Consider the following 14,059-nt stretch of genomic DNA (forward strand, 5'->3'; position numbering starts at 1 on the left):
TATTTATCTATATTTTTAAAGTAAGTTCATGTTGGGAGGTAAATTTTTAGATTTTTGTATGTAAGAAAATGGTTGTATTTAACTTTACTCTGGATTGATAATTTGGCTAAGTATAGAATTGGATTTTAAATGATTCCTATAATTTTTAACATATAGCCTTGTTTTCAGGAATTCTGATCAGTATCTTTACCTGTATTCTATTCAGCTCCAGAACTTTAGTGTTTTCTTCTTTCTTTCATCTTATTTTTAAACTGCTCCACCCACCTTTGCAAACCTGTTCACATATTTCTTTGCTCACTATTGTTGCTTTTTGTATTTCAGTTTTTTCTCTGGATTCTGTTTTCTTTCTAAAGTACAGTTTTCAGTAGTTTTTTCATTGAGTGTCAGTTGAGTGGTAAACTCTCCGTTTTTGTTGCTGAGAAGTCTGCTCTCATGTTAGCTGCTGGAAGAGCAGTATAACTTTGTGATTAAAAGCATGGATTCTGGGGCGCCTGGGTGGCTCAGTGGGTTAAGCCTCTGCCTTCAGCTCAGGTCGTGATCTCGGGGTCCTGGGATCGAGCCCCGCATCGGGCTCTCTGCTCAGCGGGGGGCCTGCTTCCCCCGTCTCTCTCTGCCTGCCTCTGGCTACTTGTGATATCTCTCTCTCTCTCTCTCTGTCAAATAAATAAATAAAATCTTAAAAAAAAAAGCGTGGATTCTGGCACAAGACCTTCTGATTTCTTGTCCTGGCTTTGCTCTACCTTACTTTTATAATTACAAAATGAAAAAACAATAGTGGTGATCTTACAGAGTTGTTGTGAGAAGTAGTTGAATTAATTAGAAAATTGCTTAGAATAGTAACTGGCAGAAAGAAAACACTAAGGTAACTATTAAGCTCTTCTCATTGTTCTTAGCATTTCGCAGTCTTACTATGACACACTTAGCTGTGGATTTAGTTCTAATTGTTCTGCTTGCGTATCATGCATTTCAGTCTGACGATTTTTTTTTCCTCAGCAACTTATCCATTACATTTTCAAATGTTTCCTATTCTTTCTCTTTTTGAATATTATTTACGTCTCTTAATCTTTTTGTTATATTGTTATTACTTACTTTATCTCTTTGTGCTGTATTCTGAATAATTTTCCTTTCTTGTTTACTAGTTCATGTAGGAAAAGTAGAGAAAACAAAAAATAGAGAAACTGAAGGAAAAGACTGCTAAATAAAGATTAGCCCCATTAGATGTGAAAGTATATTATACCACATTAACAAAACAAAGGATAAAAATTATACCATCATCTCTAGATGTAGAAAAAGCATTTGACAAAATTCAACATCCTTTTATAATAAAAACTCCCCCAACAAATTGGGCATAGAGGGAACATACCTCAACATAATAAAAGCCATGCATGACAAGCCCACAGCTAACATCATACCCAGTGCTGAATTTTCTTCTAAGATTGGGAACAACACAAGATTCCCACTCTCACCCCTCCTATTCAACATCATATTAGAAGTCTTAGCCTGAGCCATTAGGCAAAAAAAAGAAATAAAAGGCATCCAGATTGGAAAACAAGAAGTAAAATTGTCTCTATTTGTGGATGACAATATTATATTTAGAAAGCCTGGAAGAATTCATCAAAAAACTGTTAGAACTAATAAATGAATTCAGTAAAGCTGCAGGATACAAAATCAGTACACAAAAACCAACTGCATTTTTATATACTAACAGTGAATGAGCAGAAAGAGAAATTAAGGAAAAAATAGAATAAAAAAAGAATAAAATACTTAGGAATACACTTAATCAAGGTGAAAGATCTGTATACTGAAAGCTATGACATTGGTGAAATAAAGTGAAGACAAAAAGTGGAAAGATGTTCTGTGCTTACAGCTTGGAAGAATTAATATTGTTAACCTATCCTTCTTACCCAAAGTGATCTATATATTCAGTGCAATCTCTATCAAAATTGTAGTGGTATTTTTCATAGAAATAGAACAAGTAATCCTAAAATTTGTGTGGAACCACAAAAGGCCCCAAATAGCCAAAGCAGTCTTAAGAAAGATAAATGTGGAGACATTAGCCTTGCTAGTTTCAAGCTGTATTACAAAGCTATAGTAATCAAAACAGTGTGGTATTGGCATAAAAACAGACATATAGGTCATGACAACAGATTAGAGCACAGAAATAAACCCATGCTTATTTGGTCAATTAATTGATGACAAAGGAGCCAAGACTGTACAATGAGGAAAGAACAGTCTCTTCAATAAATGGTACTGGGAGCATTGGACAGCCACATACAGAAGAGTGAGGCTGCCCCCTCTCTTAGACCATATACGAAAATCAACTCAAAATGGATTAGAGACTTGAATGTGAGACCTGAAACCATAAAACTCCTAGGAGAAAGCATGGGAAGTAAGCTTCTTGACATCATTCTTGGCAGTGATTTTTTTGGATTTGACACCAACAGCAAAAATAAACAAGTGGGACTACCTCGGATTTAAAAGCTGCTGCGCAGTAAAGGAAACCATCAACAGAATAAAAAAGCAACCTATGGAGTGGAAGAAAATACAGTCATCTATCTGATAAGGGGTTAATACCCAAAATATGTAAAGAACTTATATAACTCAATAGCCCCCTCCCCTCAAAAAGAGCAAAATCCAATCTAATTAAAAATGAGCAAAGGAACTGCGTAGACTTTTTTTTAAAGAAGGTCTACAAATGACCAACAGGTATATGAAAAGGTACTCAAAATCACTAGTTATCAGGGAAATGCAAATCAAAACCACAATGAGATATCACCTCACACCTGTTAGAATGGGTATCATCAAAAAGATGAGAGAACCGATGTACAAAAGGATGTGGAGAAAAGGGAACTCTTAAGTACTGTTGGTGGGAATGTAAATTGACTAAGCCACAATGGAAAGCAGTATAGTGGATCCTTCAAAAATAAAAATAGAACTACCATATGATCAAGCAGTCCTCTTCTGGGTATGTATCCAAAAGAAAATGCCAACAGGGTCTTGAAGAGATCATCTGCATTTCTGTGTTCATTGTAGCATTATCCATTGTAGCCAGATATGGAAAGAACATAAGGGTCTGTCAGTTGGATGAATGGATAAAGATGGATTAAGATGATGTGCCATGTATATGTGAACATGAAATCTTAGTTCAGCTATGAGAAAGAAGGACATCTTGCCATTTGTAACATGGATGGACCTTGAGGGCATTACACTGAAATAAGTCAGACAAAGCAAAATACTGTGTCGATTCCCTTAGCATATGGAATCTGACAAAGCTGAACTCAAACGGACTAGAATGGTGCTTAACCAGGGCCAGGACTTGAGGGAAAAGGGAAGATGTTGGTCAAAGAGTATAAACTTCAGGTTACAAAGTGAGTAAGTTCTGAGACTAATGTACAACACAGTGATGGTAGTTGGTAATATTTTATACTTGAAAGTTGCTAAGAGTAGATTTCAGATGTTCTTGTCACAAAAAAATGTGAGATGATGCAAGTGTTAGCTGTAGTGGTGATTTTGGAGTATATGTGTTTTAAACAATACATTGTACTACTTAAAGTTATACATTGTTGTATGTCAATTATTTCATGATAAAATTGGAAAAAGTACAATGCTTCAGTAATTAAAAATGTGATATGCCTCATGACTTGATAGGCAGATAAGTGAAAGAGTGTAGAGCTTCCATAAATAGCCTCAATACATGTAGGAATTTTGTATTTGGAGAAGGTGGTATCTTGTACCTGCAGGAAAAATATGGATTATTCAACAAAAGTATTAGAAGAAACTATTAGACGTTGTTTTAAAATTTAGATGCAGAAAAGGGTTTTCTGTGTATGATACAAACTGAGAAGCCATAAAAGTGAAATTGATGTTTGTCTTTGTAAAAGTAAATTTGTGCAGGGCAGAAACTTCCTGAGACAAAATGAAAAGTCAAGAGTTCAACTAGGAAGAATATTTGCAGCTCATTGCAAATTAAGGTCTCATTTCCCCAGTAGGTAAATAGCTATTTCAAATCAATTTAAAAAATTCAAGAGTTGATAAAAACATAGGTAAAGAATACAGATTGAGTTCACAAAAGAAGTGGCATTTAAACATAAGAATATGAAAAATACAAAATGGAATTCATTCATAATAAAGATATAAAATTAAGCTCTACTGAGATGTTTTTCTCCTGTCAGTATGGCATAGATCAGTGATTTTTCAATTCTGGGTGCATATTGTAGTTGCATAGAAATATTAAAAAAGATACTGATGACAGTCTCCAGGTCAATTACTGTCTGAATGTGTCATCAGCATTGTTAGATCTTAAAAGATTCCTAGGTGATTCTAACATGCCGCTCGGGTTTAGAATCATGGGCATCCATTTAAAAGCTTGGTAACTTATTATCTTGATAGAATAAAGGGAAAAAGTTGTCTCTCATGCATTGCTGTTATATTATGTGTAAATTTGTCCAACTTCTATGGAGGGAAATTGGCAGAATTTCCAAATGTATGAATGCTTGCTCATCCTTTGACCTAATTCCCTTCTAGATGTTTTCTTGACACTTGCACAAGGGCAACTTTGTACAAGATTACCCAGTATAGCATTATTTGTAAAGTAAAAAAAAAATGGAAATATTCTAAATGTCCGTTGGTTAAGTAACTACTTAAACACATTATGATAGCCCATTCAATTGAAGTACTGTCCCACCAAAGAAAGCACAAGGAAGCTCTTTATGTACTGATACAGAATGGTTTCTAAAACATTAAATGAAAAAGCAGGGTACAGAAACCTATATTGTGCTACCATTTGTGTAAGAAGGAAGAAGTACATTTATTTGCTAATGTAAGTGTAAGATACTATAGCATAGATACACTAGAAGTTGTTAATTGCTCCTCCTCTGAGAAGAGGAGCTGGATGACTAGGCAGAAGTGGTGGGAGGCTTGTAAATTGCACAGATAATAAGTGATAGACCTGGAGTTTTGAATCTTGGTTTCCGAAGTGGATGTGTTTCCTTCCCTCCCCCTTCCACAAATAACCTACAAAGGCTTTCAAAATTCTTCAGGTCTCTTTACTTTCCATTAGTCAGGTATACCTACCTATCTTTCATATAACTCACAAATACCATATATTGCAGTGTTTTCATTATAGTGTAGTACTTTGAGGATCCAGCCCCACATCGGGCTCTCTGCTTAGCGGGGAGCCTGCTTCCTCCCTCTCTCTCTGCCTACTTGTGATCTGTCAAATAAGTAAATAAAATCTTTAAAAAAAAAAAAAAAGCGTAGTACTTTGAGATGCTTCAGACTTGAATTGACATGAATTCTTGCCTGTCATTTTATTTCTTTAAAGCGCCAAACTAGTGGCACTTATATGGCCGATTTCTATCATCCAATTTGCCCATAATTGCATTAATTTTTTAGAGGATATTGGGGAAAATAGCTTTTGTGTTCATAGAAACATTAACTTTTCTTTTTTTTATAGGTTTCCATGGGTGAACTACCAAGATGACAATCTCAACATTTCGATTCCAGTGTTTAGTATTCATGGCAATCATGATGATCCCACAGGGGTAATTATTGGGTTTTTATAGTTTGTTATCACTTTAGTTTGTGGAAAGCATTCTCGTCCTTCCCAGAAATTTTTAGTCAAATTGAGTCGGAAAGTCAAATTGACTTTGTATCATTCATACAAGCTTTTATACTGCTATTTAGATAATTTTTAAAAATCTGGAGTAATAATTGGTGTGTGCAGTATGCTTTTATTTCATTAGTGCTGTGGTTGACAATAAGTAACCAGGATCAGGAATAAATACCTAACATTTGTATAAAGCTTCTTATTTGTATAAAGTTTACCTGGTGTTTTTATGTCCCTTATCTCAAAATCTTACCTGTAGGAAATGATTTCTCATCAACAGTTTTAAATCTAAATTAGTTCATCTTATTGCCTGTTTGATAGGGAAGCAGTAATAGAGGTCCTGCACTAAAAATATTTTTGTTTCATCTGATCATTAATATCATAGATTATTAGTTAATCCAGTTTTTTCCTCCATGGCTTAAGAGGTCTGCTTTTATTACAAACGCTTATTTCAGGGCTGGCTTTTATTAATTAATTAATTTATTCATTTATTTTAAAGATTTTATTTATTTATTTGATAGAGATCACAAGTAGGCAGAGAGGCAGGTAGAGAGAGAGGAGGAAGCAGGCTCCCCACTGAGCAGAGAGCCCGATGTGGGGCTCGATCCCAGCACCCTGGGATCATGACCTGAGCCGAAGGCAGAGGCTTTAACCCACTGAGCCACCCAGGCGCCCCAATTGATTTATTTTTTGATGAGGGACTTGAACTCAGCCTCTGAGATCGAGACCTGAGCTGAGATCAAGAGTGGGACATTTAACCAGCTGAGCTACCCCAGTGCCCCTGGTTTTTATTTTTGGTGGCCAAGACATATAAGGTTTTTTTTTTTTTCCTTAAGATTTTATTTATTTATTTGAGAGAGAGCAAGTGAGCATGAGCAGGAGGAGGGGCAGAGGGAGAAGCAGACTGCCCTCTTGGGCAGGGAGCCTGATGTGGGGCTCCATCCTAGGACACTGGGATCATGACCTGAGCTAAAGGCAGATACTTAACTGACTGAGCCACCCAGGTGCCCCACATCATAAGTAGGTTTTTTTTCCCCCCACATCATAAGTTTTGATGAAATGCTAACTTTGTATTTAGCATGTGGTTCCAGTCACAGTAGGTCATTTCTAAATGAAGAAAGGTAACAAATACTTCTACTGTTGTAATTTTGTTTTGGCACTATCCTAATCTGTGTTTTAGTTAGTATATGGATTATACTTTAATAGGTAATAATATGATTTGTAGATTATTTATTTTTGGATACACATTCATATTCTTTTGAAAATATTTTGCATAGGCAGATGCACTCTGCGCCCTGGATATTTTAAGTTGTGCTGGATTTGTAAATCACTTTGGACGTTCAGTGTCTGTGGAGAAGATTGACATTAGTCCAATTTTGCTCCAAAAAGGAAGCACAAAAATTGCTCTATATGGCTTAGGTAAGATGGTTTTATTTTATCATTTATGTCAATAAATAGTTACTTAAACAGCAACTGAAATAAAATTCTGGAATTAACTTTGTTACTGTTTGGGAAAAAAAGTGAGGCAGATCTATTCCTGATGAGTGACTATAAAAAATGATAGCAGGTTTTGGTTGAAATTTTTTAGTATTTAATAAGGACCATTAGCCCTTGATACTACTTTTAATAGCCGTTTTGGCAAAAAAAAAAAAAAATTCCTTTAATTTCTGTTGATTTTTTTTCTTTATTTTAGACTCAGATATAGAATCCTGAATGTTAGACTTACACAGTAATTAGAAACACTGCATTTTGGTATCTTGGACGTCTTTGAAATGTCTAAAGCTTCACTGTCTAGTATAGTAACTACCAGCCTCATGTAGATATTGAGCACTTGAAATGCACCTGGTCTGAATAGAGTTATGCTGTAAATATAAAATCACAGCTGATTTCAAAGATGTAGAAAAAAATGTAAAATGCCTTATTAATCTCTTGGATTAAGTAAAATAAATTAAAATTAATTTCACCTGTTTCTTTTTATTTGTTTTAATGTAGTTAGTAGAAAATTTAAAATTACATAATTGGCCTGTGTTAGTGGCTCGTGTTATATTTTTGTTACAACATTGCTAGTCCAGAGCTATCATCTGTAATGCTGAATATGTGCTTTATCAGCTTGGCTATCTTCAATTTATTTAGTGTCCAGTAGGTAAAAATCTATTTGCTAGGCTTGATTCCATATGAACAAAGAAATCAAAGAATATTTTTAGAGTGCGTGCCAAGTCTGTTTGTTGAGTCCTCCTTGGACTAAGTTCAGTTTGGTACTTTATAATGCAATAGCTTTACTGTTTTTATTGTATATAATTTTAAAAATTATATTCCATGTTAAATCAACTGTAAAGTACCCTGAGAGAAATTAGGAAAAAATTTCACACTGTAGCCCTAACATAGTCCTTTTTTTTTATCTAAAGAGATTTTATTTATATTTTTGACAGAGAACACACAAGCAGGGGAGCAGTAGAGGGAAAGGGAGAAATAGGCTCTCCAAAAACCAGGGAGCCCATATGGGGCTCAGTCCCAGCAGCCTGGGATCACAACCCAAGCCGAAAGCAAAAGCTTATCCAAATAAGCCACCCAGGTGCCCCCTTAACATAGTTTTTATATCTTTGAGTGATTTTGGTATAATAGCCTTAGAAGACCTTGTTTACTTCATTCAAGTCTTTGTGTGTATATATATCTATATCAATAGATATAGATGTATATCTTTTAAGATTTTATTTGACAGAGCGAGAACGCAAGCAGGGGGAGCAGGAGAGGAAGAAGCAGGCTCCCCACTGAGCAGGGAGCCCAACACAGGGCTCCATCCCAGGACCCTGGGATCGTGACCTGAGGTGAAGGCAGACGCTTAACTGACTGAGCCACCCTGGTGTCCCTCTTTGTATGTTTTTAAAAGAGTAATTACAACGGGGGGTTATTTATTTATTTATTTATTTATTTTTAAAGATTTTATTTATTTATTTGACAGAGATTACAAGTAGACAGAGAGGCAGGCAGAGAGAGAGAGGGAAGCAGGCTCCCCGCCGAGCAGAGAGCCCGACGCGGGACTCGATCCCAGGACCCTGAGATCATGACCCGAGCCGAAGGCAGTGGCCTAACCCACTGAGCCACCCAGGCGCCCACGGGGGTTTATTTAAATACTTACCTAGGGAGTCTACAGTCTTTGTCCAGTTTTCATAATTTCTAAAAAGTAGAAAAATACCATGGTTATCTATATTTCAGAGATAAGGAAAATGAGATCAAAGTCTGATTTCCTAAGTGGTAGAGCAAGGAGTGAAATACACTTTTTAAAAAGATGCTAAGAGAGGGTGTCGGGGTTATGGACATTGGGGAGGGTATGTGATATGGTGAGTGCTGTGAAGTGTGCAAACCTGACGATTCATAGACCTGTACCCCTGGGGCTAATAATACATTATATGTTTATAAAAACATTAAAAAAAAAGATGCTAACAGGTATTTTAATCACTGTAGTGCTAGGGATCGTATCTGTAGAAAATGGGTGATACTCCCACATTCAGACTAAGACAGATCCCATTGTGCCTCAGGACCACCTGTTGCATTGCTCAAGTCATCCATTTTTTCCCAAACTCTCATTTCATCCTCTTCTGTTCTCCTTAACTGGACTCTGTCCCCCACCCCACATTCTCACCCTAGCCCTTCTCTCTACAGTTAATAAAGTCCCTCATATCATGTTTCTTTTCTGCATGGTATCTCTACTTCCCAACCTGCAGGGAAACTGGTCCCTAAGGTTCTGTGTCCCACATGCTTCTCTGCCTCTCTCAGGTTTCTTACAGACTTTAGGGCAGGAGCAGTGGGGATGGGTGGGGTGGGAATCCCCCTTCTCCCTGCTTGCCACGTCCTTTCCTGTCTGCAAACATCCTGCCCCCGCAAGGCTAATTGGCTAAACTGCCCTGCCCTTACCCCTCAAATTTTTCACCTACCTATCTTCAAGTTTTGTCAGCATTCTCAGGACTACAACGCCTAAGTAGATAACCTAATACCCTGGACTTTGTATGCCTTGACTTTTTTGTTTCCAGTTTATATGTTCTGTATTCCAATATCCATTCCATTGGTCACACTCTAGAAATTTCTTTTAAAGAAGTTAGACTTTTTCAGGTTCTTAGCTTCTGTGTTACTGGCTTTTTTCCCCCAAAGCCTTCCCTAATGACTGCACAAAGTAGCAACTGTCCCCTCACTGATATTTGCCCTCTTAGTATCCTTTTTCCCTTTTACAATATTTAAAAGTGTAATTTGTTTGTTTAGTTGTTTTTGTTGGCCTTCTCCACTAGTCTAAGGTGATCCTTTGGGGTTTAGGAAGAATTATTTAAAAGTCATTATGTTATTAAAAAGAAGAATATCTTTATTTAAAAACAGTATATAAGAATATTATTTTGGGGGCACCTGGGTGGCTCAGTGGGTTAAAGCCTCTGCCTTGGGCTCAGGTCATGATCTCAAGGTCCTGGGATCGAGCCCCACATCAGGCTCTCTGCTTAGCAGGGAGCCTGCTTCCTCTTCTTTCTCTCTCTCTCTGCCTGCCTCTCTGCCCTCTTGTGATATCGGTCAAATAAATAAATAAAATCTTTAAAAAAAAAAAAAAAGAATATTATTTTTAAGTACATTTATTTTTTTACCTCATCCTTTTTAACATATCTATTATAATGTGTATACTAGATGGAAAGTATGTATAATAAAGGGGTAGTGAAAAACAACATTATTGGAAATTTTAATAAGAATTTAAGAAAACTTCAAATAGAAATAGTTTTCATAGAAAACTTCAAATTTTCATTCCATGTTTTCCAGATTTTGAAGGTATGTATGCCTGACTTGGAAAACATTTTTAAAATGCAAGTATCTTCTCAACAGCTGTCATGCAAGAACCTGGAACCTACTCGTTTGTAAATGATCCCAGATTTCAAATATATCTCTGATAAGAAAACGAAATACTTAGAGAAGCACATAAGTTAGAAGCAAAACATTCATTTTTCAACCAAATAAAAAACCGGTTTTAAAATAATGTCTGTTTCAGGGTCCATTCCAGATGAAAGACTCTATCGAATGTTCATCAATAAAAAAGTAACAATGTTGAGACCAAAAGAAGATGAAAACTCTTGGTTTAACTTATTTGTGATTCATCAGAACAGGTGAAAGTATTCGTTTTTCGTTTTTTGTTTTTTAATTTTTGAATCCAGTATTGAGATTCTTCAAATCTCTATTTCTAGGCTTCCGTGTTTCTGTAAAATGTTTCTTATTCTTTGAAAGTTGTCAGTGCAGGATCACACAAAACTTCCATGTGCTTTGTGTGACTGCATTTTGAAATTGTTTCCAATACATTCTTCTCTGTAAAGAATGTTTATGACATATGAATAAGGTACAGGAATAACTATAAAATTGGATACTTTTAAATTCAGCAGAGAAGTAGAACATTCACAATGTGTTATCCCATGAGCTTCCCTAACCTCTTCTTTCCGCTTACCCCAGAGGGAAGCACTATTTTTAATTTCTATTTAATCAGTCTGTTGCTTTTCTTTATTGTTTAATCACATAATTATCTGTCATGAGTATTTTATTTAGTTTTGGTACAACTGGAACAACTGGAACCCTTCTGTGTATTTTTTTTTTTTTAAAGATTTTATTTATTTATTTGACAGAAATCACAAGTAAGCAGAGAGGGAGGCAGAGAGAGAGGGGGAAGCAGGCTCCCTGCTGAGCAGAAAGCCCGATGTGGGGCTCGAACCCAGGACCTGGGATCATGACCTGAGCCGAAGGCAGCGGCTTAACCCACTGAGCCACCCAGGCGCCCCCCCTTCTGTGTATTTTATATAGCTGGCTTATTATGTTCCACATTACATTACTAAGATTCATACATTTTGATGCTTAAAAGCATAATTAATTTCCACTGATCTATACAGTTACAGTTTTTCTTGTGTTGGTAAATGTTTTATATTATTTCCAGAGTCTTGCTTTTTTCAGCCTTTTTGTTATGAATACTCTTACATGCATCTCCTGGTATATATAGGCAGATATTTTTCTAGAATACATTAGATATAGCTAGAGCGGTTGTCTTTTGTTAGTATTTTGAAGAAGTTTGACCTGTTGTTAGGGTTCAGGATCGACTGAAAGGAAGACTTGATGCAAGATTTACCGTGATAACTGTAGTTAAAGTGTGAAATGATGGCAGTGAAAGTGATGTGGAAAGGACAGACCTGAGAAGTTACAAGGAAGAATCTAAAGGGATTTGGGCCTGATTATATAATTTATTACTTATTGAACAGACTCTTACTGAATGCAAAATACTGGTACTTAAACCCACTAAGCACTCAGTGAAAGGAAGGCATGACAAGGCAGCCTTCTGTTTTATATATGCTCTTGAACAGTGAGTTTCGAAGGAGGAGCAGGCCAGAGTTTTAATAAGTACAGTCGCCCTGTAACTTTGCAGCATTGGGAGTTTGTCTTTCTCTTGCTTCGGGCTTCTCAATTCTGCTACACTTTCTACTTTCCCAAAGTAGGGAAAAGTCAGAAGGAAAAATCCTGAGTGATTCCAGGAACTTCAGTCAGACTGAGAGGTGGAATGGCAGCATCAGGAATGGGAACGGGTGGGATGATGTTGATAATGGCTAGTTGCTGGTGATGGTAACACTCATAATTTGATGAAGGTGGTGTATGCTAAGTTGCACAAAGGTCAAGGTCCCATTTTCCCATTTTGTAATTAATATTTTGGGAAAAATACTGTTCGGCCTTAAAATTTTGCCTGCTAATTTTGTGTGTTTGGTGGGGGATCTCATTTCCAGCAATGAACACTATGGTGTTGCAGTTGTTATTTTTTTATTTCCCCTCATTCTTTCTGCATTTATTAATTGAAATTCTTCTATAAGGAAGATTTGTCCCTTCTCTCTCATTTATTTATTCATTTATTATTGGTATGGACTTAAGGATATTTATTTTATCCTTTGAGTTATAATCCAAAACTATCAGGGTTTTTTTTTGGTTGTTGTTGCTCAAATTGTTCCAGTTTTGACCACTGAGAGTTCTTTTAGTTTAGCTTCTTTGTCCTCTCAACATGCCCTTTTCCGTTTTATTTATTTTTGATCATGTCCTTCACTTTCTGGTACCACAAGGTGCACCAGGCTCATGTTGTATTTTTGGCCCTAGTCCTGGAATCAACCACTTTGCCAAGGATCCCTGATTGCCTTTATTGGAGAACAGTATTTAGAGACCCAAATACGTCCGCCAGGTGTGCTTGTTGCTGCTGGGACTCTCTTAGCCCTCAGTGATCAGAGTGAAGGGAATATGTGTATATATCCTAACCCATGTATATACATCTGTAGCTGTTAAAAACACACACGCAAGCAAGAGTTTGTACTTACTCTGGGGCACCTGGGTGGCTCAGTGGGTTAAAGCCTCTGCCTTCAGCTCAGGTCGTGATCTCGGGGTCCTGGGATCGAGCCCCGCATCAGGCTCTCTGCTCAGCAGGGAGCCTGCCTTCCCCCTCTCTCTCTGCCTGCCTCTCTGCCTACTTGTGATGTCTGTCAAATAAATTAAAAAAAAAAAAAGTTTGTACTTACTCTAATCCAGCCCTATAGGGTTCATTTTTGTCTTCTCCCTTTCCTTATTTGGGAGTTCTTTCTCTAACAGTTAGAAACTTGGATCATAATATCTGTAATATATTTATTTAATTTTTTTGTTGCCTTCTTAGCGCAGTGGGCAGCGCGTCAGTCTCATATTAATTTAATTTTTTCAGTCTTGGTTGACATATAAGGTAATTTCAAAATTTCTGACCTCTACCCATGAGAAACAAATTTGTCAATGAGTGTATAGTTTATGTAAGTTATTTTAGTCTTTAGCCTTACTATATGTAGTCAAAACACCACTTGTGTTTTGGCCACAAAAGGCCACGAAAGGCCAGCTCCTTTTCCCAGAGCCCCTTCAACATGATTATGCAGTTCTTCTGTAATACTGTTGGACTCATTTTCACCCTCTGCATTCTCATGTACTTTTTTATTGCTCCAATGGACTTATAAAAAACAGGGTTTGTCCTAGTTAGTGACTTCTCATGAGTCTTTTACATTTTGCTTTATTTCCCATTTGTGTCTATACATGGGCCGGTTTCTTTCTGTGGCTGAAAAAGAAAGTAGACTCCAAAGCAGAAGAGGACCTTGTCATACAAAATACTTCCATCAGAATGTTTTGGTCAACTTTTTGTTTGTTTGTTTTGTTTTGTTTTGGTCAACTTTTAAGTCACAAATCAGAGTCAGTCCACCAGTATAATATTCCCTCTTCTGTGAAGGAGTCAGTGTTCTGTGAAAGCACAGTTACATCGTACAGTATTCGAGTTACCTGTTTCTTCAGTAACTGTGATTATGTCATACCCTAGATAAGTGTTTTGTTTACATAAAAACATCCTTAGCTACAGGAGCCTGCAGCTTGTCTGATCACTTTCAGCTCTTCCTTGCATTCCTTTTG

At 36.7% G+C, this 14,059-nt stretch overlaps 1 protein-coding gene across 2 annotated transcripts in view; it reads left to right on the forward strand.

Annotated features, from left to right (window-relative positions):
- Positions 1-14,059, forward strand: part of LOC111154487 (MRE11 homolog, double strand break repair nuclease) — an 81,636-nt gene that overhangs the window by 11,156 nt on the left and 56,421 nt on the right. For both annotated transcript variants that reach the window (XM_022514100.1, XM_022514099.1), the window contains exons 5-7: positions 5,456-5,543; positions 6,886-7,027; positions 10,626-10,740. In XM_022514100.1, coding sequence (XP_022369808.1) covers positions 5,456-5,543; positions 6,886-7,027; positions 10,626-10,740 — 345 coding nt within the window. The remainder of the gene's footprint in view (positions 1-5,455; positions 5,544-6,885; positions 7,028-10,625; positions 10,741-14,059) is intronic.

The sequence above is a fragment of the Enhydra lutris genome, unplaced genomic scaffold (genome assembly GCF_002288905.1).
Source record: "Enhydra lutris kenyoni isolate GAN:26980312 unplaced genomic scaffold, ASM228890v2 scaffoldscaffold37, whole genome shotgun sequence".
In the NCBI taxonomy this organism is placed as follows: domain Eukaryota; kingdom Metazoa; phylum Chordata; class Mammalia; order Carnivora; family Mustelidae; genus Enhydra; species Enhydra lutris.